At 37.1% G+C, this 23,819-nt stretch overlaps 1 protein-coding gene across 2 annotated transcripts in view; it reads right to left on the minus strand.

The window, feature by feature from the left end:
* The window catches only part of FMN1 (formin 1), a 353,923-nt gene that overhangs the window by 222,363 nt on the left and 107,741 nt on the right, over positions 1 to 23,819 (minus strand). For both annotated transcript variants that reach the window (XM_069462066.1, XM_069462074.1), the window contains one exon: positions 2,472 to 2,533. In XM_069462066.1, the coding sequence (XP_069318167.1) occupies positions 2,472 to 2,533 (62 nt within the window). The remainder of the gene's footprint in view (positions 1 to 2,471; positions 2,534 to 23,819) is intronic.

A 23,819-nucleotide genomic window follows, 5' to 3' on the forward strand; every position in this document is an offset into this window, starting at 1 on the left:
CAAAGAAAAAGAAAAAGAGGTCTCTCTAGGGCATTTTGCAACAAAGGAGATAAGGGCCTCCACCTCTCTTTTTCTCCTAAGAGAAAGAGGTAATTTTCCACCTTTTTACTTTGTGAAATGGACTCATTCCCTCTTTTGAACTACTTAATCCTGGCAGGATGGGTGTGGCTTAAATTCAGACACTATACTAATCACCATACTAATAATTTCTTGCTACTTATTATGACTTCATATATAATCCAATACACTGTCTCAGTTATTCTAAAAAACACACTGTCACTTACTGAAAAGAATATTTTCATTCATCTGATAAGAGGTTAATATGCTTAATATAAAAGAAACTCAAATAACTTAATAGCAAGAAAACAAAGAACCTGATGTAAAAACAAGCAATGAACCTGAATATACATTTCTCAAATAAAGACATTCAAATAGCCAACAAGTATATGAAAAAATGCTCAACATCACCAAACAGCAGACAAATGCAAATTAAAACCACAATGTAATCCCACTTCATGCCTGTTAAAATGGCTATTACCAAAAATGATGAAAGAGAACAAGTATTGGCGAGGATGTGCAGAAAAGCGAACCTTTACACACTGTTAATGGGAATGTAAACCAGTGCAGCCACTATGGAAAACAGTAAAGTGGTTCCTCAAAAAACTAAAAATAGAACTACTATATGATCCAGCAATCCCATTGCTAGGTATATACCTCAAGGAAATGAAATCAGTCTTTAGAAGAGATATCTGCACTCTCATGTTCATTGGAGCATTATTCAAAAAAGCCGAGATATGGAATCAACCTAAGTGTCCATCAAAGAATGAATAGATAAATAAAATGTGGTATATGTACATAATGGAATACTATTCAGCCTTTAAAAAGAAGTAAATCTTGTCATTTGCAGGATGAACCTGGAATACATTATGTTAAACAAAATAAGCCAGGCATAGAAAGATCAATACTGCATAATCTCACTTAAATGTAGAATCTAAAAAAGTCAAATTCATAGAAATAGATTAGAAGGGTGGTTACCAAGGGCTATGGGGTTGGAAGGTAAGAAAGGATTAGGGAGATGTCAGTCAAAGTATACAAAATTTCAGTTAGACATGAGAAATAAGTTCAAGATAATCTATTGTATAACACGGTGACTATAGTTAATAACAATGAATACATATACTCGACAATTGCTAGAGTAGATTTAAGTATTCTCACCACAAATATGTGAAGTAATACATATGTTAAGTAGCTTTATTTAATTACTCCACAATGTATACATATTTCAAAACATGTTCTATACCATAAATACATGTAATTTCTATTTGTCAATAAAAATAAAAGAAACTTGATCCAAAGACTCATTAAATTAGCAAATAATGAATTAGCATTAAATAAGCAAGAAGTTTTATTTCAATTTTGCTGCTATTCTCACCTGAAGTATGAAGTTACCTTAGACATCAGTAAACTACACCCAGTGCCTCATTCAACATCTAGTTATTTGAAGTTAAGATTTTAAATCTCCTGCCATAGGCACTAAAGGCAAACACCAAACACAGGGAAGAACAACAAGATGGCAGGACAAGGAAAATGATCCTTCAGTCATTCTGGGTTTCAAAAAGGAGGATAAAGTTGGCAATTTCTCAGCACCCCCTAAGGATATGGAATGTCTCAGCACAACTATTCCCCCTATTGGGCCCCTTCCTTAAGTGCCTTAATCTACATGACATCATATTGCAGGGATGTGCTAAGAGATATACAGACATGAACACATGAGCAGGAATAAGTCAGACAAAAATAATCTATACTGTGCACAGGAAAAATAACTTTTAAAATATTTCACGTACACAGTAAATGTCTAAATACTCTATCTTCTTTCCTGCTTTAAAAACAAAACAATCATTTCCCAGTCCAATCAAATGCATTTATGGCACATTTTTAAAAAGAGGAATTGAATTCTATTAAGAACAGAATCCAGCCGGGTGTGGTGGCTCGCACCTGTAACCCTAACACTCTGGGAGGCCGAGGTGGGACGACTGCTTGAGCTCAGGAGTTCAAGTCCAGTCTGAGCAAGAGTGAGACCCTGTCTCTACTAAAAGTAGAAAAATTGGCTGGGCACAATGGCTCAAGCCTGTAGTCCCAGCTACTCAGGAGGCTGAGACAGGAGGATTGCTTGGAGCTCAGGAGTTTGAGGCTGCAGTGAGTTATGATGGTGCCACTACATTTTAGTGGGGGTGATAGAGCAAGACTATATGAAATGAAATGAAATAATGAAATGAAATGATGAAATGAAATGAAATAAAAACAGAATCCAAGGTTTTTAACTCCAGGATAAACTTGGTGCCCAATGGCAGGTGCAAGCTGTGGATGCTGTCTAGTTAAATACTTAAACACAAGAGGAATATTTAACTTTAGCACATGAAAAAACTAAATATCAGTTTCATAAAACCAGTTAAATAGAATCAAAGACATACCTGCAGGTTTTCAATTTCTTCTTTGTGCTCTCTCTTCAAGTGTAAAATACCAGCTTGGTATTCTGTAAGATCATAAAAGAAGCCAATTACCAAAATGCACAAAATTAGGCACAAAATTCAAGTGAGCATCTCCTAGATTCCAGAGGTTCTCCTCCAAATAAACTGAGTAAATATAATAAATGCCACGATTTGACACTAACCTAACAAGAGATGTCAACAATTAGAGCAAGATATGACAAGTAGCTCATGATAAAAGGGAGATTCCTTCCTTTTAGCAAAAAAAACTCTGAATTATAGAAAGCCCAAAATTAAGCAGATAGGATAGGGTTAAAACAAACCAAAAAAGCATGACCATGTTCCAGATAAAGACTGGGTCAGGTGTTTGTCTTTAAGGAGGAGTTGGACATTAAGGCCCCACAGAGAACAAATACAGAGGTGTTAAGAGCAGATAGGGGAGGAAATAAAAGAAACTTTCTATTTGAGATCAGAGAACTCTATTTTTAACTCTGTTTCCAAAAAAAAAAAAAAAAATCTCCATTTGAATGCAAAGCTAAGTAAGCACCAGGGCTGATTTTAATCTTTAGATCACCTCAGAAAGTCAAGACTATTTGTCATTTGGATGAGAGATTCTAGGGTGAACTGAGGCTGAAAGGAGGACAAAAATAAATTTCTGGTCCAATTTTAATCTGAGTCTAATAATGTTTATTCCAACAATAAATCCCAAGTGTACACAGGAATTCCAGCCAAACACTAAAACTACCATTCCACTGGCTAAGCATGAAGCAGCCGAGACAACTTTATTTCCAGCAAAACTGTTAAGCATGTGGGGTCAAGAACTATACGTGTCGCAGAGGACAGCAAAGCAAAATGCCGTGAGTACACATTTTTGGAAGATAAGCCAGTGTTTTACAAATGGTTTGGGGTCGTGAGTATGAGTAAGAAAGAAGTCAATTTGACCTCATTTAAAAAATGTGTGAAAGACAGGCTATTTCTCCAAGTGTATTTCATAAATTAGGCATGAAAGTTTAGGTTTCAATTCAAAAAATAGATGAGAGAAATCTTTGGCAAAGCCATAACAGGAGAATAGTGCTGCTGTTGATAATTATGATGACACACACTGCTACTCTTGTGGGGAATGTGCTCCACTGAGCTGTGAGTCCATCAGCAAGTTTTGTGGGTTCTATATCCAAACCTCACCTTGAATCAAACCACTGGCCATCATCCCTTCCAGCACCACTCTAATCCAAGCCACCACCCCCCATTGTTCCCCTAGACTACTGCAGGACCCCTCTAGTAGTAGGGTCGATGCTTTCACTCTTACCACCACCATAACTGATCCTCCTGACAGCAGCCTGAGTGATCTATTAAAGACATGATCCAGATCATGCCTCATCCTTGGCTTTCCGCTGCACTTAGAGTTAGGTCAAAACTCCTGTGTATGTTTCACAAAATTTTCTCTGTATATCCAACATTAAAAGATAAGAAAAAAATTACTCTTCTTTTGAAAATTGATTATGTTAGTTTTCTTATATATTGAAGATTATATAGGTATGAGAATTTCTAAGATTCACAAAATAAGAAGCATAAAACAATTTAGTAAGTTTGAGTCCTGTGTAAATGTTGAGTCCTAACCTATATGATATCTAAACCCTAATCAATTCCAAGTCTGTACAAAGTAGTCAAAGACAGGCCAGTTAAACCAAGGTTCTGATGCCCCTTGAGAATAACATCTATGTTCTAAACAGAAATTATACAGACTATATTTTGCAATGATTCATTTTGTGTAAATTATACCTATAAGGGTGTGACAGTGATAGTTATGACTAATTCATTAACAAATTGATGAAGGAGATCATTGCAAAGCTAACACCCAGCAAAACATGATTCATCCTCTCCTTAAACAATTATTTTTGCCAACAGTCCCAGTGTGACAGGTGGCAGGAAGACACGCCCCCATCTCAACAAGAAATGACAAAATAGAATCTCTGGGCACAGGGTGAAGGGGGAAGCTAATGCCTTCACTAATGGAATACTCACTTTGGGGGTTCACAAGAGAATGGGAACAAAATACAAATGTTACAGAATACTGTCCATGAGTCAAGGTTAAGTTGGTGGTTTCCAAATGTGTCTTGTTGGTGGCAGCCGCTCCCCACTCTTTGCCACCAAACATTTTTATAGGCTTGCAAATGCCTTATAGCAGTCCAAGGCAAATCTTGGGGGTACAGATTGTGAGGCAGAGTTATCCATTTGGGACCAAGGATGTTTGCATTTGTTAAAAGAGAACTTGACCCCCAGTATTCAACATATCTGTGACTCTGCAAATATATGAAAAAGAGAAACAGAGATTTTGAACATCAGGGCTTGAAAAGGGCAGACCCCTTTGAATTCACATTAGCCCCCAGTGAAAATTAATGAATGAATTCAAATAATTTAGCTGACAAAGAAGCCTGAAGAATGTCTTTTAAGAAAACAATACATTACATGAAAGGCAGAAAGAGAAAAAAGGCTCCTGACAGGCAACATTCAACATTTTGGAGAAAAAAAATATGAAAGAACTTTCTCCATAAAAATGAAGCTCTTTCTAGTGAAGTACTTAGTCTAATTGGTTCCTTCCCTTTTTATTGCACAAACTTTCCTTTCTGATAAGTCCATATTAAGAAAACATCCTTTCTGCCAGGCATCATTACAGAGTTTGTGTCCTCCAATTAAAAGAGCAGAATTAAAGATGATTCCACTAACATGGAAGCCATGTGGTAACCACTGCTGTGTTTCATCACTTATTAAATGAGTTTATTTAATTACATGTGGCTACAGATAACATTATTGAGTGTTAATTCTAAGGAAAGATTCTGAACACTTCATACAGATTAACTCCTGCCATTCTTACCTCAAATTTACAAAGTAGACCCTATTATACCAAGACCCATTGTACAGATGAGGAAACTGAGGTGCTCTGGTTGTACAACTTTCCCAAAACCACACGCTTGTAAGTGCCAGTGATGTCATTCATACCCAGAGAATCTATACTATTTCCTCTTCAGGGTTTTTGTTTGTTTCCTTGTTTTTGTTTGTTATTGTTGTTTTTATGGTTGCTTAAAACACAACTCCAAATCCTTAGAAATATAAAAGTTACTAGCTTTCAGTGACTCAAAACACTGAGCCAGGAAAATCGCTTGAGGCCAGGAATTGGAGGCTACAGTGAGCTATGATTATGGCATTGTACTGTAGCCTGGGTGACAGAGCATGACCCCATCTCTTTAAAACAAGAAAAAAAAAACAAAAAACTAGCTTTATCCTATCACTAGAATAATTTGTAAACTTGGGGAATCTTTTCCACAACTCTTTAGAAGGGGTATGGTGTATTTTTAACCACAGGGAGGTTTGATGGCCTGAGGTCAGAGTGAACGGTGTGACTTATAATGGCTGGTACCATCAAGTTACATGATTATGATTCTTCCTTCTTCTCTATAGGGACTTCAGGGCCTGTCGTCATAAGTTTGTGGTTGAATCTGATTTTCATTTATACTCTCTCTTACACATATATCCCAGCCTCTCCCTATCACATACACACACACCCACACACGTATTCACATAACACTGGCAAAACTGGTTTATGTACACAGTTAGAAAAACAGAAACTTTCTGATTTCCCAACTGAATAAGAACTATGGCTCTACTCCTGCCCATGGATTCTGGTTTGTACTGCCTGTGCCTCTCCTTGGACTCAGCTACTATCTCGCATTGTTACAAACACTTCCGAGTACATATCTTACTCAAAGGGAAGGGCCCCTGCCTCTGAATTATACTGAGAGAATACTCAATTGCTGCTTCCAAAGCTTAATGAAATACCAGCAAGGTCATATTTTGTAATAAACATCTGGACTTTGACAGATGAATGTTCATTTTAACGTGCATTTGGGGAAAAAAAAATCAAACTACCACATAAAACCCATGATTTCATTGATATTAGTGCTTTAAGACAGTGTTGATCAGAGTCTGGTCCCTGGACCAGCAGCATTAGCATGACTTAGAACATCTTAGAAACACAAATTCTCTCTTCTACTCCGAGTCTATTGACTCAAACTTTGAGGATGCTTTTACAAGCCGTCTAGGTGATTATGATGCACAGTAAAGTTTGAGAAACATTGCTTTAAGATAAGGTTCGGGTTATTCAAGCAAAAAAATATAAATAAATTGATTTAAATAATGAATTAAACAGTAAAAGTAGTACAAATATATGCCAAAAATAAAGAAGATGGTACCTAAAGGATGACATTTGGGAAAACATCCTCATTACTGGCAGATGAATAAAAATTCAAACAAACTCATCCATGAGTAAATGCAGAAATTTTTCCAACCATCTCTAACATTATGAAAATGGTCACAGTTATGGAAGGGAAAATCACAAGCAATTTTCTCCAAAACCTAAGATTAAAATCAAATGTGAACTCTTATATTTTATTTCATAAGCTTACGAAGGCAAAGTGTGCAGCCTTGTCTGGGTGCACAGTAAGTCCCCTGTTTCCCCTCTGCATGCCTACAAACGATGCAGTACATTTGCAAAAGGCACAGACAGCTACCTTTGTACCTGTCAGAAACAGTACAGTCAAAGGATTCAAAGGCAATGAAGTCAAGAGAAAAGGGGCAACAGCTGCTTGCAGGGCTTTTGAACTTAGTGCCTCAGGCTAGCAGCTGGTGAGAGGCCAAAGTCACCTGTGTTGTTGATACCACACCTTTTTTATCAGTGGGCCTTCTATAATATTCTAGGAAAAGTACAATCAGGAGGCTAGCTCCATTTTTTGATGTTTGCCTGCTGACAGCTTTTAAGCCTCATCCCTCCCTCTTCCTTCCCCACATCTGGGCAGTGTCATAAGAAAGCCTTTGACACTGGCAGGAGATTCCAACCACGCCAGCCACTGCCCACAAGTGGGAACCCTCAACCCTGCCCCCTAAACACCATAAAAACTCCAGGCCAGTCTTCTACCCTTTCTCTCTCATGTCAGTTTTGGACCTGCTTTCCCCAGAGGTCTCATTATGTGAGTAATAAACCTTTCCATGCAGTTTTGTGTGTGTGTGCATCTGCGTGCAAACATGTATGCATGTGTGATCATCAGTCTCAACTTCTAAATCAAATTTGGGGGGGGGGGTCCATCCTGCCTCTTTAAAAAGGATGAAATGATGTGGAAGTGAATAATCAATGAATCAACCTATTATGTTGTTCTATATTTGTATAGAAAAGAGACTAGTTTCCATTTCAGAAAAACATTGGACAACAGCTGGGAGAAATCCCATGAATTTAGAAATCATAACTCTCATCTCTCCTTGTTCAAGAACATTTAGGATTTTCTTAGGCAGAAATATAAAAACACTAACACTAAAAGATGGGAGAAAAACCCAACTTTCCAAGCCCGTCAGTTTCTCACTGCTATAATTTAATGTTTGTGTCCTCCCAAAATTCACATGTTAAAATCCTAACCCCCAAGGTGATGGTATCAGAAGGTGGAACCTCTGGAAAATAATTAGGTTATGAGGGTGGAGCTCTCATGAATGGGATTATTGCCCTTATAAAAACGATGCCAGAGAACTACCTCCTCCCTTCCACTATGTGAATCACAGAGAGAAAGCATTGTTCTATGAACCAGGGACGGGCCCTCACCAGCACCAAATCTGTGGCCAATTTGATCTTGGACTTCCCAGTCTCCAGAACTGTGAGAAATAAATTCTGTCATTTATAAGCTACCCAGTGTGTGGTATTTTGTTATAGCAGCCCAAAGGGACTAGACACTCACTATGCTTAGTAGCCTCTTTCATTTATGTGCTTAGTGTCTCTATAAGCCAGGCAGGCACTGAACCAAACATTGGTTTTGTAGAAATGAACAGCATGCATTTCCAACCCTAAAAGACTTCTCAGGGTGTACACCTTTGAAATGTCTAAGAAGATTTCAGCACACATACTCCAGTATTAATTCATTAAGATTTTGTTTTCTTAAAAGATTTTATTTGATTTCACTTGATGATTTTATGTGTAGATATGGAAGACTGGAGAGGATCGTTCAACAAATAATCATCCACTTCCACCTCCTCTTTTTGGGCAGTGTAGAATACTTCCTATAGCTTTCAGCTTGGTCACGTGACTTGCTTTTGCTAGTGGCATATGAGTTGACATGATGTAAGGAGAGAATTTAATGTGACTACACAGTTTGGCTGTCCTCCAGCACTCCTGCTATTTCACTTAAGAAGAACATAGCCTGGGCATCTGCTACTCACTTGGCATGGCTCCCTGAGAGAGACACATGGTACAGACCTGATCCCTAACCACAATCAGCAGTCATGCCCAGCCGGAAAGAGCCCAAACTAGCTCAGCAGAACCACAGTTAACCTTCATACCTAAGTAAATAAATGCTTGCTATTGAAAGCTACTGAATTTTAGCATGGTTTGTTACACTGCATTATTACAGCTGAAGGGGTGAAGAATGTGCTATCCAAAAATATGCTGGATTGGTATATTGATTATTTCAAGTTGCAAATATTGGAGAAATTGTAGTTTTGGAAAGGGGTAGCTGACCTGTCTTTTCCCGCATGCAGTAAGCCACAGAGATTCCTCTGGCAGGGCTACCCACCCCATGCCAGGGCGAGAATAGCCCTTATAACCAGAGACTAGGAACTGAGGGCTTCAATGGACCTGAGTAAATATACTTAAGAAGTAACCCTATATTCCACTAGTTTTATATGCCCCCCCCATATGTCTCCTAGTGATTCCCCTAGAAATGTACTGTCCATCACCAGCTATCCTTTATCTAGTCATTTCTTCTCTGAGTTATCATTTTTTGTCTAAAAGGTACAAAAGCACCTTCCTTTGGCCACTTCTTTGGACTTCACTCTCTTATGGGGATCCCTACATACATGTAAAACTAATACAATTTTTATGCTTTTCTCTTGTTAATTTTCCTGGTGTCAATTTGGTTTCTAGTTCCAGCCAAAGCACCTGCTAAGAGTTAAGGGGGTTGGAGATGATCTCTGGCTCCCCTACACAGCAATAGCTGATGAACACTAATACATATGGCCAGTTTGCAGCCACGTTTACTACTTAGAGGCTCGTATCATTTCGGAGGCTTCAAATAACTGGCATGGAGTTTCACCAACCAATATAGATAGAAATAGGTTTAAGGAGAAAGGATAAAGAAGGAGAAATGAGCATATTTCTATTGTTTACTACTGAAAAAGTAAGCTCAGAATAGCAACTGAGACTTTATGTTCTGGGGTGATGATATAAAATAGGTATAAAGGTCAGTAAATTCATGACTGTGTCCCTTTGATATTTACCTGTATTCCAAGGTAAGTTTTCAAGTCCTGGGACCATCTGATGGGCAACTTACCATGGAGAAAAGTCACTAAATCACTAGCTGCCAGTCCTTAGATAACTTGCCTTTTCACTTTGTTTCCTTTTCTTATCCTTATTTTCTGTTCTGTTATAATGAAGATGCTAAGCAGCTTGGCAGTCTAGGAATATAAGATCCCTAAAACTTGTAATCTCCTTTCTACCTATGTAGTTTTAAAAGAGTCAACAGCAGTTAAATAATGACCAAGAAAGAAATCTTCTAGAAAGCCACACACTTACTGGAATATGAATAAAATTTAGGCTACAACTTAAAGTACCCAACTCCTATCACTAGGTGGCAGTCACAATTCAGTCCTCCCTCAGTATAGGGTCAGGGGATTGGTTCCAGGACGCCGGTGGCCACCAAAATCCATGGATGCTCAAGTTGCTTATGTAAAATGGCTTAGTATTTGCATATAACCTATGTATATCCTATCATATACTTTTGATCATCTCTAGATTACTTAAAATACTTAATACAATGTAAATGCTATATAAATATTAATAGTTGTATTATTTGTATTTTTTATTGTTCTGTTGTTTTTTTCCCCTAAATATTTCCAATCTGCAGTTGGTTGGATGTGAGGATGTGGAATCCTGGGACAGAGATGTCGACTATATTTCATATTTAAACTCTAAACTTGCTACCGAATGCCACGGCAATACCTGAAGGATGTAGTATAGGGTAGGGGGCCGGGGAGAGATGAGGGTGAGCAGAAGCTATGAATCGACCATTTTTCTTTGATGTGAAAGGTAGACTAATATGGATATGGTAACTGGCTGAGAAAAATCAGAACAAGTTAGGGGTATTTCCAACCTGATGTTTCCAAAAAAATTAAAAGTGACCCAATAGACTCACATTTTCTCTCCTAAGCTTACAAAGCAATAAAATCTAAAATACAAAGCAAGAAAATTAAAAGTCATAGGTGAGTACCCAAACAGGAATAACATCATAGAGAAACAGAAATGGGACAAAAAGCAGAATGGCACTTTGGGCCTGAGGCTCCCAGCCCGCTGTGCCCTAGTTCCAGGCAGGGCAGTAGGATGGCCTGGAGTTAGGTTACTACAGAGCAGCAGGGGCTGAAAGTACCCCATGGGGCAGGAAACCAGGGCCCGGCTTGTTGCTTAGAAAAAGGGACTGAGGTGCAGTACCCCAGATGGGAAAGGGAAGCTGAAAGAAGTTGTCAACTGCTGCCTGGGGGCCTAAACAGGAGGATGTAGACATATATTGAGGCTGCGCCTCAAATCCCAACCATCCCAGTTCCCAAGCACTAGATCTGGGACAGTCACATTATCACCTTGGGCTAGGAACCCCAAAGCGCCATTATAAGACCAACTTGGTCTGGGATCTTACGAGGCCCAGGCGAGAAGACTGCAAAACAAGGAAATTAGAAACTTAAAAAAAAAAAAAAAATCATCCTACAGACGCTGAGCCTTCAAACTAAACTTCTAAAACATGAAGAAACCTAAGCGTCAAGACAGGCAACAAAATCAACAATTGAAACATGACATCACACAATACAAATTTTAAATATTAAACATATTAAAATGTTGGTAATGTTTAGATTCTTTACCAAGATAAATGAAAGAATAATGACCATTATAAACAATGACAGTAACAGCACAACTGAAGAAAAACAAAAACAGGCAGCAGCAATAATAGGTGATAAAATTTTGAAATATTAGAAACAAAATATAGTCATTGAAATGAAAAGCTCAAAAGCTGGATATAGTCTGGCTCATCAAGGAAAAAAATTTGTGAGTAAAAGATACTAAATATTTAACTAAATGTGCAGCATGGTAAAGGAAGGATAATAGGAAAAAATCAAAAACTGAGAAGCTGGCATTGCTATAGGGATAGCAAAATAGGCCATAAAACAGAATGTGTAAGAAAGTATGTAAATAGAGCCATGCAAATATGGAAACATACATGCTCTGAGGTTACACTGAAATTTGTGGGGAAAGAATAGACTATCTTTAAAAAGCCAAATTAAAAAAAAATCATACTTCAAACCATATACAAGAATCACTTCCCGTAGATGAAAAATCTAAATGTGAAAAGCATAACAGAAAAACCTTTGGAGGAATATTAATAACATCTTTGTGATATTAAAGAACGATTTCTTAACAAGATGTTTGAAGAAACATAAAAGAAAACATTTTTTAAATGCAGCTATATTAAAATTACCAAAATTACATTTGCTGAAAGATGCCATTAAAAAGTGGTACGCCACATACATGGAGAAGACATTTGCAAAGTATATAATTAATAAAATGTTAGCATCCAGAACAAGTCCTAGAAATAAATAAGAAAAGCAAGCATTAGAAATATGGATAAAAGGATAGCAAACTGGTGCAAGAGAAATTCCAAATGGCTAATAAACATATAAAAGGATACTCAATCTCACTTGTCCTCAGGACAATCTAAATTATTAATAAAACTACAATGGGATACCATTTCACACCTTTCAGATTTGGAAATATTAACAAGTCTGCTAATGCTAACTGCTGGTAAGAATGCATAAAAATTTCACACACTGTTGATAGGAGTTAATTTATTGATCTTTAGAGATCATTTTGACAGTATCTATTAAATTTAGAGGTGTATATAAGTTAAAAAAAAATTCTAAAGTTTATACTCTAGTGAAGCCTTTATACATGAGCACAAAAGTTTAAAAGAATACTATGGTAGCATTGCTTCTGGCAGTAAAAAATAAGAATAAACTTAAATTTCCATCAACAGCAGAGCAGATAAGCAAATATTCAATGGTATATTCATTCAAAATGATAACTATGTAGACACTAAAATGAACTAGAGCTATACATATCAATGCAGATGAAACAAATATTGAGAGAAAAAGGTACCAAAAAATACACATAGGATGCCATTTTTATAGACTTTTAAGACACATAAAAACCGTATTATATATTGTTTTGTGATTTTATACATTATTGATAGAAGTATAAAGAAGTATATGGGATTAATAACAATTTCACATAAGGGAAAGTTGGAGGGCACATAGAATGTTTCACATGTATTTGTAATGTTTTATTTCCTAAGTTAGGTAGTTATGAATTAGAAGTTGAATGCAACTAACATCATTAGACTTAAAATATATCAAGCAAAAGCCGACAGAAATAAAATTAATAAGTAAAATGACAGGAGATAAATAATACCCCTCTATCAGAAATTGATAGATCAAGCAAATAAAAACAGTGACTGACACAATTAACAGCCTTCATTATATATGTATCTCAGAACCAACAAATCAACAACAGGCATCCTTTTCAGGAACATATATTTCCAAAATATATCACTGGCATATATGCACATAATCTGTACAAATTAATGATGCATGGAGAAAAATTTTCAAAAATCTTTAAATAATGCCACATAGACCATGGAATAATAGTGCTTATATAATGCAATTAAATTAAAATCAATAAAAGAGTGGTCTAAAAACAATAAAAGAAAAATTTTAAAACTAAAATTAGCAAATTTAATTCAGCAATTTGTGAAAACAAACCAACCAGGCAACTAGGTAGGTTTTATTCTAAAAATGCAAAAACTATATATCATCTGAAAATTTGTCAATGATATCTACCACATTATTATTATACTAACAGAGAAAAACTATTGTATCTCAAAAACTCAAAATCATACAGAATGATACAGAAAAATATCTTGATAAAGCTCAACCCCTCTTCTTGATTTTAAAAAGGAAAAAAAGAAAAAAAGAAACCATTCTAGCTAATTTGAAGAGAATCAGACTCAGGAAAGTCATAAAGAACTTTCAGCAAACTTCAAACATAATAAGGAAACTTCAGGAGGCAAGATTTAAAATGCCCACCATCACCCACATTTTCCTACATTATACTAGAGGTGTGAGATAATACAGTAAGAAAAGAAAAGAGATGTAAGAATTGGAAGAGACAAAACCGATAATACTTATGATGATATGACTGTCAAAACTTCAACTGTAGTAGCATTTGTACAAGTTTTAGAAAACTCATGTTACATATTGTCTAGGAATAAACATCTAGGTCCATCGTGAATGGCACCCCATGGGGTTCTGCATGGTGGTCGCCACACACAAACACTGGGAGAGTTAACATCTCTGGAGAAAGGAGGAGAGAAATTGGATAAAGGAGGATAACAAAAAGGGCCTCAACACTCGCTTTAAAAACCTAAAGAAAATACGCAAGTGTTAATTCCACTTTTCTCTATTTTTCTATTAGTTTGAAATTATTCAGGATTCTCCTCTATGAACAATGCATATGTCCAAAATGTCACATATAAATATCTATTTGTACATAAGACTAGGTTTAGCTTTATTTATAGTCAGTGAGAAAAACTGCCTACCCCAAATAGAATGAATATACAAAGTACCAGTAAGAACAAACACATTCTTCATGCGGCATAAATAAGCATTAGAAGACTTAACTGAAAACTTTAGGGGAATCTCCCTCCTCCTTCGCTTGCACCTTCACTCAGTAACTGACAGAGCTCTTTATTTAAGGCTGACAAAATGAATCTCAGGAGAGGTGAAGGTCAGTCTCGGGAGAGGCAGGTGACAGTCAGCCAGCTTTAACTTCAATGAAAGTGGAATTTTCTCGCAAACCAGGCCAGACAAGTACCCAGGAGGCCAGGCCACCTGCCCAGGTTTCTAAGGGTGACAAGACACTTGTGTCTCCCAGGTGGTGGAAAAGTACTCCAAAATATAACATACTGCTGCTGCCACTGGGCTCCCTGCCTGTAAAGTATAAGGTCTTAACTTACATTGCTACTACCATTCAGAATTTAAGAACTGAATTTGGAGAGAGAGAGAGAGAGAGAACACACTGCTTTCAAGTCTGTATCTCTCAATCCTAACACCAAAGATAAGACAACCTATAAGACATGTAGGAAAAACTGCAACAGTGAAAGTTTGGGGTGGAAAGCTCAGTAGCAGCATCTCTGCAGAAATATGGGGACATGTAGGGTCATATCAAGGATACCCAGCCCCGAAAAAATGGATAGCATTCTGGTCCTCTAGTCCAGCCCACACCTTCATAGGGTTGCCATACTTAGAAAATAAAAATACAAGATGCTCAGTTAAAGGTGAACTTAAGATAAATAGATAATTTTTTTTAGTACATCTGTCCCATACAATATTTGAGATATACTATTCATTGTTTATCTGAAGTTTACTTTTAACTGGACATCCTGCATTTGATCTGGCAAATCTACTTTAGGATCTCTAAGCAGTCTTAGCGGGAACTATAAAAAATGTGCCAAGAATTTATAGAGAGTGGAGACTAGATTTCCACTGGTAAAAACAGAGCCAACCAGAATCTTTTGGATAGCGAGAAACACTGGTTTCTAAATACTTCAGTATAACATGACTTTTTTGCATCTGGATTTTGTTGTTACTTATGGCAGTTGTTTTAGTTTTGTTTTTTCCCCGAGTAATCTGATCGTTCCAGATCATTGACTTCCTCATAACTGATTCAATAAGAAATTATCTAGCTTTATAGTGAACAGAATGAACAATAAGACACCAAATGAAATGGAGACAACACACATACACACAGCTACACAAATATACACAGCACCCACTTTCCCTTTTTGTAGAGAGTCAGACATACCACAGACAAGAGCATATGAAGAAAAGCATGCATTGATTCACAGGCAAATGCACTTGCTACTTAAAAGTTGTACGAACACACTTATGAAAGTCAGTCATCCACAGCTGACCACCTGTGATCTTGCCACAGGGTCACTAACATTAAAATCAGGAAAGAAACTGCAGAGACAAGCAGCTCACCTGTGAAAGCCAAAACTTCTCTCTCAGCCAACCTATTTAATCCCCCCATATGGCATCCATTCCAGTGACTTTCAACATTGACTACATATTAGAATTGGCTGGGGAGGTTTAAAAATTACTTATGTCTGGATCCTAACCCAAGAGATAGACTTAATTAGCGTGAGATACATGTTAGACTACATTCCCTACATGGGAATTTTAAAAGCTCTCCAGGTGATTCTGATATGCAGGTAAGGTTGAGATCCACTGCACTTGTTAGTTATCCCCAAACAATGATGTCTGGGGAGGCTAGAAAGTGACACATATCTAAATTGTGAAAAAGTAAGCTCCTCAATTCGCTGCTAACTCAAAGCTCTCTTCTATCCAAGCTAACGAAGCCATTAAAGCAAACTCTGCACTGAGCCAAAGCTCATATAAAGGTCTTGGGCTCTTCCTTGCTCTATTGCAGTTCCCTGAAATTCTAGCATCTAGAAATAATGCTTACGTGTTGGAAAGATACAAAAGGGACTAAAGATGGGAAAAAAATTAAAGTAAAGGCAAATCCTTTTAGGCAATCCCACTTTACTGGAAAATTCCAATGTAACCTACCAGATGATCATTTTAAAAAAGATGATCATTTTAAAAACACACCATCTGGGCAGCATGAGCAGGATATCAGCTCATTTCATAGAAATGTTCTATCTCATCTGGTAGCAAAGCTCCAGGTGCTGCCAGCTAAAACGCCCAGTCTGCTCTGAGCATAGAACCTGCTCAGGAAAAACATCCTTCTTCCCCAGAAGCCTCAGTCTGAGGTTCAAGGTAAAGTTTTGACTAAACTCTATTATAGAATCAAAATACTTCTTAAGTTTCTTCAAATGCCTCATCTTTCCTATCAATATAATGATAGAACAAACCATGAGAAGTCATTTTCACCAGTTTGAAAATAAAAAAAATAATAGAAAAAGGATAAATTTGCTCTCACAAAAACATAATATGACTTCCATGTTTCCGTGACAAGTGAGAATTTTCCTGTTTTACCTAAGAAATGACATTGTCAGAAGTAATCTCAATCTGAAAATAAAAGCTAGTTTGAAGAAACATAAAAACTTGTAATAAAACCATAAAGTCATAGAATCATAAAGATCTTAGGTTGGTTAGTTCAGTCCTCTCCCTCAAAATACATATGAAGAAACTAAGACACCAATACCCCAATAAACTAACTCATTTGAGTTATACCATAGAGAATCTCAGATCCTTATGCAGGCGGAAACACATTTTATGACCACATGAAGGAAAAAATCACAGGGTGGTACAGCAGAGCACAAGTCTCCTGACCACCAGTCTAACATATTTTCTACCATACTTTGAGGTCTCTCTATGGCTTTTAAATGAGGTCAAATGTTCAGATTAAAGGGAGAGGACTAGATGTTCTGAGCCGGGTGGAAAATATTTGACATACCTGCTGCTGAGAAAAGAGTGCAGATTAGGAACACATTAGAGTTGGTGGGCCAGCGCAGGGGGCCCACCTGTAACTAAAGACCACAAATCCATAGTGGCAGAACCTTGACAGCTGTATAATTTTCTCCAATAGGTTTTGCAGCCCAGATAAAAGTAGGAAGAGACAAACATTTGGATCTTTCTAGGGCTGGGGTTTGCCAGATGGCTGCTACAGAAGGCAATGTGGTAAAGAAACCAAGGACAAAACTGAGAATGTGAGATCACAGAATCTCAAAGCCTCAGAGCAGGAAGTGAAGACGGGAAGGACTGATAGAAACACAGAAATATGTGTGGAGTCAAGCCCCTGAGGGAGAGAAGGGATCTGTGGTTTTGGAGAACCGAGGGAGAAAGCTGGAATGATAGCGGTTGGTGGGTAGAAATGGCAATGTTATCATTTATCATTTCAAAAATAAAGCCCTCTTAAGTTAGTATAAAGTCCAGGATGTAGACACAAATAGTATTAGCTGAATGAAATGGAAAATAACTTCCACTGGAAGTGAGCACAGGCCAAGATTTGGAGTGGGTTATATCTATGTGGTCATTAAAAGAAAGAGACCAGAGACCTGGGAGGTTAAGAGATGAATGTAACAAGAAAAGTTCATCTGGAAAGCCATATAATACATCGCTGAAGGCCCCAAGGACCAAAAGATCTTGTGACTCTATGGATCTATGTTCTGAATCCTCATGGGATTTTTGTTTTACTTTTAGGAGAACTCACAACACAAGAGTAAGGGGCTTGCAATAAATATTATTATTCTATCCTTATCGGTTTAATGGGGTCATTAGGACCTGGTTGTGATCATAAAACCAAACAAATGATAACACTGACATAGTATTTTATATTGCCAAACCATACTTTAATGCTTTACAAATGTCATATTTCCTCAAATACAAAGCACTACTGATTCTAAGATGCACCAGTATTTACGTACCATAAAGAAAAAATGCTGTCAATTATAATTGTAAAATGCTGATTGTGAAACACACCGTAATTTCAGATGTAGAAAATGTGCATCATACACAAGATGAAATATATTAACTCATTTAATCATTAAATTTTATGTGAGAGGTATTTTTATTACCACATCCATATTAAAGGTAAAGAAACCAAGACACGGAGAGTTTAAATATTTGTCCAAGCTCACATAGGCAATAAGAGATAGGACAATTTGAACCCACAAAGCCTAACTCCAGAACCTATATACTCAACATGTCCACAGCATGCTATCCTAGCTAAATATTCATCAAGAAGGACACAATACACAAACCCATGCTTTCTACCATCAGAAGTAGCCTGCACTGTGGAAAGGGCCTGCTGCTGATACACCTGAAAGCATGAACTTCCTCAGAGAGGACGTCCATTCTACAGGGCAGGTCTGGCTCAAGCCTAATCCTCTCAAGGGGACCTGCCCCCAGTTAGCAGTTTCCTGAAATATAGACCTCATGGCACCACTAGTCAGCACCAACTCATCTCTACACATTCACAGGGTTTTTCCCACTTGGCCATTACTATATCCATCATATCTTTAGCAACATGTACTCTTCGCCTTCTTCCAGTTGTCATCATGTGCTTCATTTCATGAAAATGACTCCCGGTGCTATGTTCACAGCTGCTCCTCATAGAGAAGCCACAGCTGAATAAGCACCCAGATGCATCCAGAATCAGATTCTACAGCCTCAGGTTGTTTCAGCCCCTTTGGCTCTCATAACCAGTAAGCTAGAGCCAGGCTCATGAAATTCATGCATTCCTTTTACAGCTCATTGCTTTAGTTACTGTGGTAACAGACGTCAAAGAAACAGAAAGTCACAGTCATCATGTTTCCACGTTCTAGAAACATATGAACAAATGCTCAACCTTTTTTGCAATCAAAGAAATATTAATAAAGCAGTAAGATATTTTTGTCTATTTGGGTAACATTTTTAAGTTATGAAGCCCAATGTTGTCTAAAAATCAATAAACATAATCATGAAGCAATATCATCAACAGCAAAAATAATAATTACTGCTGCTAGAACTACTACTACTATTACATTTATTGACTGTGTTCTAGGAACCAGGCATTGTGCTAAGCATTCTACCTGACTTACTGTCTTTAATCCATAGAGGCAGACACCATAATATTCCATTGTAGGACACTTGGTATCATTGGTTAAGAAAGAGGAATGGATACTACCTTTTAAGAGGTTAATTTGGCAATTATATAAAAGACTGAACAAGTACACAATGGTTTTAAGCACTCTTCCTTTGAACCCTGCCCCCCCAACCAAAATTCTGGAATATATTCAAAGATTCAGATGTAAGTATTTATTAAAATGTTATTATAACAGCAAAAATATAACTTAAAAGTTCAAAAACAGTGCATTTCTTAAACTAATATTATCCCTCAACGCTCAATAGCAGGGGTGGGGAACCTGCAGCCTTAAGGCCACATGTGGCCTTCTGGGTCCTTAAGTGTGACCTTTTGACTGAATCCAATTTTTACAGAACAAATCCTTTTTATTAATACATTTAGTTCACCTTTTATATTTTTATTTTATTTTTAAAATGAAAGTATTTAAAATACCAATAGATAAAATAAGTTTCAAAGAAAGAATCCTCCCAGATTGACCAGCACTTAGAATATTAGTAACCATAAGGGCTAAATTGATGACTGCTATGTTCATGATTTAATTCTAACTTGCCCCGCCTGACTGATGCCACTATGGCACGAGGGTGGTTGGTGCGATTTTAGGGGGGTTGAGTACGCCAGTCTGTTATCAGCTTTTGTCAGTGGTGCACTGTATTCCTGTTTGAAGTGGAATTTGTGAACAGTTGTGCAGCTCAACAGTATTTTTAAATTCTATCTGCTTAACAGCCCACCACATCAAAGAAGACCAAGAGAACGCCGAAGAAAGAAAACAGATTTTTTAATAAGGATTGGGAACTGCAATATTATCTTGTTTCTGCTAAAGATAGCATGATTTGCTTACTTTGTGATACTGCAATACCAACATTAAAAAATTCAACACTCATCAGCCTTATAACACTCATAAGGAACACAAATATTTTAAATTAGAGGTAGAGATGTGAAAGGTTGTATTGCAGAAATTAAAAGATGAAAAGCAAAAGCAAAGACAATTCTTTCAAGCATCAATAAGACCTAGAAATAATGCCACTGAAGGAACTTATAAAATAGCTATATACTTGGGGAAAAAAGGGAAGACATTCAGTGATGTAGAAATTGTAAAAGAATGTACTGTTGAAGTTGTAGGATCCTTAGACCCCAATAATGTTTCAAAGTACAAACAACTAACTACCTCTTTCAAGGAGAACCATAATTGATCGGCAGCACGAATTAGCCTTCAACTTAACAGAACAACTTCATGCAATACATCGAAAGGAAAATACATATTATTCAATCACTTTGGATGAATCAACTGATACCACTGACTTGGCACAGGTTCTATACTTCATTCGGGTCTTAACAGAAGATTTTCTTTGCTATGAAGAGTTACTCACTTTAGGCACTCTTGTGAACAGAGCACAGGGAATAGATATCTTCAACTTTCAACATAAATGTCATGAAGTTGGACTGAATTTGGTAAATTTAGTGAATGTATGTACAGACAGTGCACCTTCCATGACAGGAAAACATGAACAGTTTATTGCAAGATTAAAAAAAAAATGTATTAACAGATCCAGATGCTCTTATTTCTTTTATTGTATATTACATCAGTAAAATCTGTGTGCTAAAGCTACTATTTTAAGTAACACTTTGCAACAAGTTATAAGCATTGCTAACTATATTCCTGCAATTGTAATATGGTATCATCAGTTTCATAACATGCTAAAAGTTGAGTGATGAGGTATTCAGTATGGATTTGCTGTATCATTCTAAAGGGTGTTGGGTATCACAGAGACAGGTGTTAGCCAAAATTTTATACCTGTGAGGATAGTTAAATTTTATAAAGAACAAAATCAGCAATGTGAATTATTGAAAGAAGATTTCTACAGGAATGCAGCATTTCTGCGTGATATTATGTCAAATCAAAACGACCTGAATATTTCTTTGCAAGGTAAAAACTAAGTGTATATATGATATGTGGCAAAAAATCCAGGCATTTAAAAAAAAAAAATCTCTTCTCAAAACGTTTCTTCTTCAAAAGGAAATTTCAGATGAACATTTTCCCCAGTTGGCAAAGGTCAATGATGATCAGGATGATACATGCAAATCATTGGAAGAATGCACAGCTGTTATAGACCTATTAATTGGAGAATACAATGAAAGCTTCACTGACTTTGAGAATCATGACATCACACTCAAATTAGTATTTCAACCTTACCTAGTTGATATCACCAAGGCACCTAAAGAACTACAGATGGAATTGATTTGAGCTCTCAGAAGATGACAACATGCCCAAAAAATGCTTTCTTGCTTTTCAACCGGTTATTTCTGTGAATCTACATTCTCCTACCTAACCCAAATCAAGATGCCCTTAAGGTCACAAATGACTGATACTGATCTTGAGGATCAGCTGAAACTGTGGACCTCCATGCTGCAGCCAAATAGTCAAATGCTTTCCAACAAAAAGCAGACACAACAAAGTCATTACAAGGTTAGTTAACTTTAAAATTAACAAATAATTTTCATGTTTTGAAATTAAGTAGTTAGTAGCTTTTTACAAAATAACGTACATTTTTAAGTGTATCTAATTGAAGTTTCTTGAATGCAGCCTTATCTGATTACAGCTAAATTAATGGGGCCTTCCAACATGAAAAAGTTCCCTACCTGTGTTCCATAGTTATTAAAATATTTGATAAATGATTTCTATTTTCTTCTGTTTGTATGGAAAATATTGTATTTTCTAATTTTTCTGCAACAAACTACAGAAGCTCCTTAACTTACAACAGGGTTACATTCTGATAAATCATTGTAAAGTCAAAAAATCATTGTCAAACCATCATAAGTAGTGCACTGTCTGTAGTGTTATTTGCACAAGTAAAATAACTTATACAAAGTATTCCAGGTTTAAGTGTGTGACTCTGGTTCCAATCCAGCATTGAAGAGTTGATTTCACTTGATAGGCAAATCACAACCACAGTACATGGAGTCATAGATCGAAGGCAGCGTAGCATCATGATTGAAAGAGCAGACTCCGGCCCCAGAGGCCTGGTTCGAATCCTAACTCTGCCATTTACAAGCAGTGGGACCTGGGGGAGTTATTTTACCTATCATGTCTTGGTTTCCTCATCTATAGATGGGGATAATGATGATTTCTACCTCACAAGATTGTTGTAAAGATTAGAGTTAATATTTGTTCAGTGATTAGAGCAGTGCCTGGCACATAGGCATATTGTATATGGCTAGCTGCTGTTTTGCTATTATTATTGTTTCATCTTCACTCTAAACTGATAACATTGCTTCCTACTGCATTGACAAAACTGAAGCAGACAAAACTACTTCTACATTCTTCCACTGCAACACCCTCCCACCTACCACACTCACTGCCCTGGGACCTATTACTAGAGATGGCTGTCCACATTCCCGACAATCCCCAACTCCCTTCCTAATACAAGGCCCCTTTCCTATCCCTGTCACCTTCTTAAAGACATCATTCCAAGTCGTCCCTCTTCCTATATCAAATTTTCCCTCTCTACTGGAATCTTCTCTCTGGCAAACAAAAATGTTTTTATTTTTCTCAATTAGAACAAAATGAAATCTTTTTATTTGCCCACTTACCCCACCAGCTACCACCCTATTTTTTTTTTCTGTTCCTTTGCAGCAAAACCTCTTTAAAAAGTTGCCTACATACTGTCCTAAACTATCATTCTTTCTTAAACCCACTCCAGATTAGACTTTTATCCTGATACCTCCAACAATACCCTCCATGCCTCTAAAACTCAATGGTTAATTCTCAGTCCTGACTTCACTTGCTTTACCATTTGGCACACTACCCCAGCCCCCTCCTTGCTCCACTCTCTTCTCTTACCATCTAGAGCACCATAATCTCTTGGTTTTCTTCCTACCTCACTGGAGGCTCTTACTCAGTTTTCTTTGCTGATTTTTCCTCTTCATCTCAATCTTTTTCTGTTAGAGGTCTCAGGGTCAATCTTGATCATTCTTTTCCATCTACACTAACCATTTCATCCAGTCTTAAAGTTTTAAACAACAACTTTTATATATGCAAATGACTTCTCAATATCCATCTATAGCTCAGAAGCCCTCTTCCCCAATTCTACATTCATATATCCAAGTGTCTGCTCAACATTTACTCATGCATGCCAAATCAACATTGCAAGATTAACATATCAGAAACAATGCCCAATCTTCCCACTACACTCTTGTTTTACCCATAGTCTTCTCCCATTCATGGCAACCCCATCCTTCTATTTCTCAGGTCAAAAATCCTGACATTATCCCTGACTCTTCTCCCTCACTTCCCACCTTTTGGGAAATCCTGATAGCTCTACCTCCAAAATAAATTCAGAAGCTGATTACCTTTTACTCTCTCCATTACTACAACCATAGTCCAAGCCACCATCTCCTGTTCAAATACAACCTCTTGCCTGGATTACCAAAATAACCTCCTAATAACTGGTTTCTCTGTGACTGTTGGTCCACTGACCCTCCCACCACAATCTCTAATTCAGTATAATAGCCACGGGGACGCCTTTCCAAATACAAGGAAGATCATGTCGTGCCTCTGC

This window comes from Eulemur rufifrons, chromosome 2, assembly GCF_041146395.1.
Source record: "Eulemur rufifrons isolate Redbay chromosome 2, OSU_ERuf_1, whole genome shotgun sequence".
Taxonomy (NCBI): Eukaryota; Metazoa; Chordata; class Mammalia; order Primates; family Lemuridae; genus Eulemur; species Eulemur rufifrons.